Source organism: Plasmodium reichenowi, chromosome 13, assembly GCF_001601855.1.
Source record: "Plasmodium reichenowi strain SY57 chromosome 13, whole genome shotgun sequence".
Taxonomy (NCBI): domain Eukaryota; phylum Apicomplexa; class Aconoidasida; order Haemosporida; family Plasmodiidae; genus Plasmodium; species Plasmodium reichenowi.
Genome location: NC_033658.1, coordinates 750,407 through 756,214, shown reverse-complemented (window position 1 = coordinate 756,214; position 5,808 = coordinate 750,407). Strand labels below are relative to the sequence as shown.

Here is a 5,808-nt window from a genome sequence, read left to right as displayed (position 1 = left end):
TTTTTTTTTTGTTGTTGATTTGTTTGTTTTATTTATTTCTTAATTTTATAACATTTTAAAATATAAACATTGTAAGAAGACTTTCAGCTGTTATATGACAAGAAAAAAAAAAAAAAAATTAAATAATATATGCATATATATATATATATATATATAAGAATAAATAGTGCAAAATAAATGATTATTTTGTTATTAATATTTATATTGGACAAAATAAAATATATATTCTCTTATAGGTATGTACTATATTACTGGGATATTTTTATGTCTGTCTTTTATGTTCATATATGTATCTAAAATAATAAAATATATATATATATAGATATATTTCCACATTATATATCCTTCTTATTTAACATAATTAAATATATATTGGACGTTATGGATTTAAATTAAAAAAAAATAAAATGGCCAAGTCACACCTCGAAATTGCAAAACAACTTAAACATAATTCACTAGAATTAAAAGAATATTTTGAAGATCTCTATTCCTGGCAAAACGATATTAAGAAAAAAGAAGAAAAGGAAAAGGAAGAAATCAAACTTGAAAAAATATATAATAATAAAAAAAATAATAATAATGATAATGATAAGGGATTCGAAAAGAATACAGGAAAATTCTACAACAAAAATAAAGGATTCTCATATCTTAAAAGAGATTGTAATTCCTTGGATACATATTATAAAGCATGGGACAAATTAAATATAGATGACATTGATAGTAATGCTGAACAAATTAATAAAAATTGTGAAGATATTCATAATAATAACCATAATGACATTATATTTTGTGAAAATTATAAAAATAATATACCACCAGAAAACATACCCAATTCACCACAAAATAATGATAATAAAAACGAAAATGAAAGATTCAATCACAAGACAGAACAAAAAAATCATGTAGACGAGATACAAAGGGATCTTTATATAGGAAAAAACAAGTCATCTCATGATATAAGTAAATTAAATAATAACGAACATATAATAAAACATGTGTGTAAAGCATATGATATATATTTAGGTAAAAACGAAGAAGGGAAGTTAAATTATGAAAAGAAGAATTATCATAGGTGTTTAGAAAATTACAATGATATAATAAATTACATAGATTACGAATTAAAAGGTGACAATATATTTATTGAAATAGAAAAAAATTGTAATAATGAATTACATATAGAAGTCATATCAGATAATTATACTTTTGATAAGAAAATAGAAGAATTATATATTGTACGTACAAAAACGCTTATAAATCGTTCTTTGGTATATCAAAGATTATCAGCACACTTTGAAAGTATAGATGATTGTTCTTCTGTAATTTTATTTTATAATTACTTTTTACCTAATATGAAAGATAATACAACATATAATATTAAAGACCTAGGTACCATGAACATTAAAAATATTATATTTAAGGCATATTATTTAAGAGGAATAGCAAGATATAAATTAAGAATATATAAATTATCGCTAAAAGATTTTAAGGAATCTAAAATTTTATCGAATTATATGAATTCAAGTGCAACAATAAATATTGATAACACCATTCATGTTATAGAAGATATAATTGAGAAAAGTAATGTGAACAAATATATACGAAGACGGAATGAATATACAAATACCCTTGTGAATCATCCTAGATTAAAGCCAAGAAAATTAACCATCGAAATTATACCTGAGGAATATACAAAAGGAATAACCTTTTTAGATAAATTATCTGAAAAAAATATGCATTCTACAAAAAAGGAAATAAAATCATTTGAAGATGAACATAAAAGTAATTTATCAAATGATGATTATGAAGAAATAGAATATAAAAAAAACAATATATCTTCTAAAAAAGAAATAATAAATAATGAAGATAGTGATGATCAAAATGATCATGATAACGAAATATTAGACAGGGGTGTTACGCAAATAGATAAAGATACATATACAAATGGAATCCACAAAAGAGGCTTACAAGAAGAAAATAAAAAAATTAAAGACAAAAAAAAAAGTATTTTTCGAAACAATTATAAAGAAATAAATAATAGTTTAAAAGAGAATAATTTTTTTAGAAGCCAAAGTATAGAGAGTAACAATAGTAGTAATATAACATTAAGTGAAGAAGAGTCTTTGTATAGTAATATAGAAAATGGTAATTCTCCGCATCTAACAAGTATGTTATCCCATAAAAGAGAATTGATTAATAATAACATTAACAGTAATAATATTTGCTCTCGTGAACAAATAAAAAACAAAATAAACTTTGAGCTTTTATGGAATTCAAACAAAATAAGAACAAGTTTTAAGAACCAAATAGATATTTTAAAAACTGCATTTTTGGAAGAAGGAATATTTAATTTTCATTTAGACAAAGATATGTACGTTGATATATTAGATGCTTTATTTAAAAATAAATTTCTCGATATTTTTCAAAATATTCAAGATGAAGAAAGAATAAAACATATATTAGCAATAAATAATGATAACAACATAAACTATTATAATAAGAAAGAAAATAACGAATTTATAAATTATAACGATTGTATAATATTAATAGATATATTATATCACTTAACCAATTCTGGGAAGGATAATTATATCTTTCTTTTCATTGATAAGGGGGAAAGGACCATTTTATTAAATTTCTTGACTTTCTCCATAAAAAATATAAATACTTTTATAGGTGCTGAAAAATGCATAAAGGAGAACATGTTGTTATTGAAAAGTTTGCTTGAAATGTTGATTTAAAAAAAAAAAAAAAAAAAAAAAAAAAAAAAAAAAAAAAAAAAAAAAAAAAAAAAAAAAAAAAAAAAAAAAAAAAAAAAAAAAAAAAAAAAAAAAAAAAAGAAAAAAAAAAAAAAAAATTGAAAAAATTGAAAAAATTAAAAAAATGGAAAAAAATACACGAAAAATTATAAATTAATTTTGCATGGTAATAATTAAAAAAAAAAATACATATAATAACAATAATAATAAATTATGGTGAAATAATTTAATTAAATGGATATATACATAAAATATAAATATAAATATAAATAGATATATATAAATACATAAATACGCACATATGAATATACACATATATATATATATATATATATATATATATAACATTGTGGTATATATTTTTTTAATAACTTTAATTAGTTGGTAAAAATAAAGATACATACATATACATACATACATACATACATACATACATACATATACATACATACATATACATACATACATACATACATACATATATATATATTTATATATATGTTTTATTTTTGAATGTTTTTTTACATATATACACTTGTATAGCTCTTAATATTTACATAAGCGCTAGATTTTTTTACATGATAGTACATTTTTTTTTTTTTTTTTTTTTATTATTATTCATGGTAGCATTAGACCTTAAACAATAAATATTGTTTCTTGCCGTGCTTTTGTCGAAATTTCTCGAATAAATGATTGAATGGTTAAGGTCTTTTTTATCTGTTTTTTGGTTTGCTAAGCATTCAAAATTGTTATCATAATAAGAAGTATCATTTTCTACATTATCAAAAAGTTCCCATGTACAGCTTAGATGTAGAAAGGATATATCAGCAGCAAGAATGAAGAGTTTATTTTCATATTTGAAGAGTGTATTAAAATGATTATTTCTAAAGAATGCAACTAGTTGATTTGGATTTAGAGTTTCATGTAATAACTTTAATCCTACTTTTGTTAATTGTGTTTTATGTGTTTCAAGAAATTCCGATATAATTAATGCTTCATGTACTTCATATGGTGTTAGATTAATTTCAGTATTATAATTTTTCATAATAAAATTTTCACTTATTTCTGTATTATTATCTGTATAATTATCAAATCCTTGTTCATTTATGATACTTTCGATTTTATTAGATTCTAAAAAAAATTCATTGTTTGTAAAATTATCATCATCAATATTATTTAATTTAATATTACTTTCTTCATAATTTTTTTCTGAGTATTCATTGGTAATAAGATTATTAGAATTGGTTAATGTGTCTTCTGGAAATTTTGGAGCATCCATATTATTAGGAGCATCTAGATCGTTATATAACATTAATTTGTTATAATTTTTTTCTTTTTTAATAAATGATTGTGATTTTTTTATACGAGAAGACAATTTATTTGATTTATTATTTTCTTTGAAAAAACATGATTGTACATTATCTTCTTTTTTTTGTAGCATATTACAAAAATTATTAATCATTTTAGAGGATCTCACAATATTGGTACTGAACGCTCTTCTATTGCTATGATTAATATTATTATTACTACAGGTACTACTACTATTATTATTATTATTATTGTTATTATTATTGTTATTATTATTATTATTGTTGTGGTTATGAGTATTATTATTATTATTATTATTATTATTATTATTATTATTATTGTTATTGTTATTCTTGTGGTTACTAATGCTACTACTATTATTCGTATCAAAATCATTATTACATGGGTGTGTATTATTATGTTGAAGACTTACTTTTTTTGCTAATTTGACATTATTAAAATTATCATTAAAATTCAAATTATGATCACTTATATTTATATCTTCTACTAGCATTTTAGTTATTGTGTTATCTTCCGATGTTTGATCTAAATCGTCTGGAAAAATAGGTACATTATAATTATTATAGCTATTTTTTTTAAAATTATTATTTTTCATAAAGCTACCGTTAAATTGAGGATAGCTGAAATTATGATTATCACCAAATTGATTGTTATCATAATCATCATCATCATCATCGTCATTATTATTATAATTTTTTTTATTATGCTTACAATTAAACTTAATCTTATTAATCTTATTAATTTTATTAATGTTATTAATATCATTATGGTCATCATTATTATTATTATTATTATTATTATTATTATTTTTGTTTTTGTTTTTGTTTTTATTCTTCGTTTTATTTTTATTCATTGGAGATACACTTTTCCTTTTTGACTTTTCCTTTTTTTTATTTCGATCTTGTGAAAAATTTGGAGTACATTCCTTTATGTCCTCAAGTTCGTATATAATATCTTTATCATCATGTGTTATTTCTAGAAGGTGTTTCTTTTTCCTCTTTTTTTCATAGTAATCATTATATCTAACAATTTTATTTATAATAACATTATAAGAATAATCTTTTAAATAAGAATAAAAAATAATATCATCTGAAGAAATAACCCATCCATGATATAGTGGAATATTCAACATATCAAAAATACATAAACCTTTGGTATATTCAAAAGAACAAATATTTGTAAATTTACAATTAACATCTAATCCATATTTTAATTGTGGTAATATTTCAACAGATTCTATAATATTCTTTCTATAATTACATGAAGAATTATTTTCTGTAACATTCTTTTTATTGGATTCTAATAATATATTCATAATTTTACTTTCTAGTACTTTTTGCGATATCTTCTTAACCTTTCTATCTATATGTAATTGATTTCTTAATAATAATATATTTGTTATACACAAAAGAGGACAAGGACCGCTTTTGTTTTGTAACAAGATGGGAACCTTACGATTAATAAAATTTATCCATTTTACACTATAATAATTTATAACGGATTTCTCATAATTACAAGTTTTATATATCTTATCATATTTTTTTAAAACATATAATTTAAATGTTTCATAGTCAGCAAATTTTATAATCAAATTCTCCTCTTCGTCATTATTTTCGTCATAGTGTATATTTATCAATGAAGACATTTTGCCATAACATTTCTATCGATACTTTTTTTTTTTTTTTTTTTTTTTTTTTTTTTAAAAAAAAAAAATATAAAAAAA

At 20.6% G+C, this 5,808-nt stretch overlaps 2 protein-coding genes across 2 annotated transcripts; one reads left to right on the top strand and one right to left on the bottom strand.

Annotated features, from left to right (window-relative positions):
- Positions 1-407: 407 nt before the first annotated feature.
- PRSY57_1318200 (hypothetical protein) lies at positions 408-2,738 on the top strand (the record flags this gene model as incomplete). Its single annotated transcript, XM_012909118.2, has 1 exon — positions 408-2,738. The coding sequence occupies one exon, from the start codon at positions 408-410 to the stop codon at positions 2,736-2,738; it is 2,331 nt and encodes a 776-aa protein (XP_012764572.2).
- A 592-nt stretch (positions 2,739-3,330) lies between these two features.
- Positions 3,331-5,730, bottom strand: PRSY57_1318100 (conserved protein, unknown function; the record flags this gene model as incomplete). Its single annotated transcript, XM_012909117.2, has 1 exon — positions 3,331-5,730. One exon carries the CDS (start codon positions 5,728-5,730, stop codon positions 3,331-3,333), a length of 2,400 nt encoding a protein of 799 aa, XP_012764571.2.
- Positions 5,731-5,808: the final 78 nt, after the last annotated feature.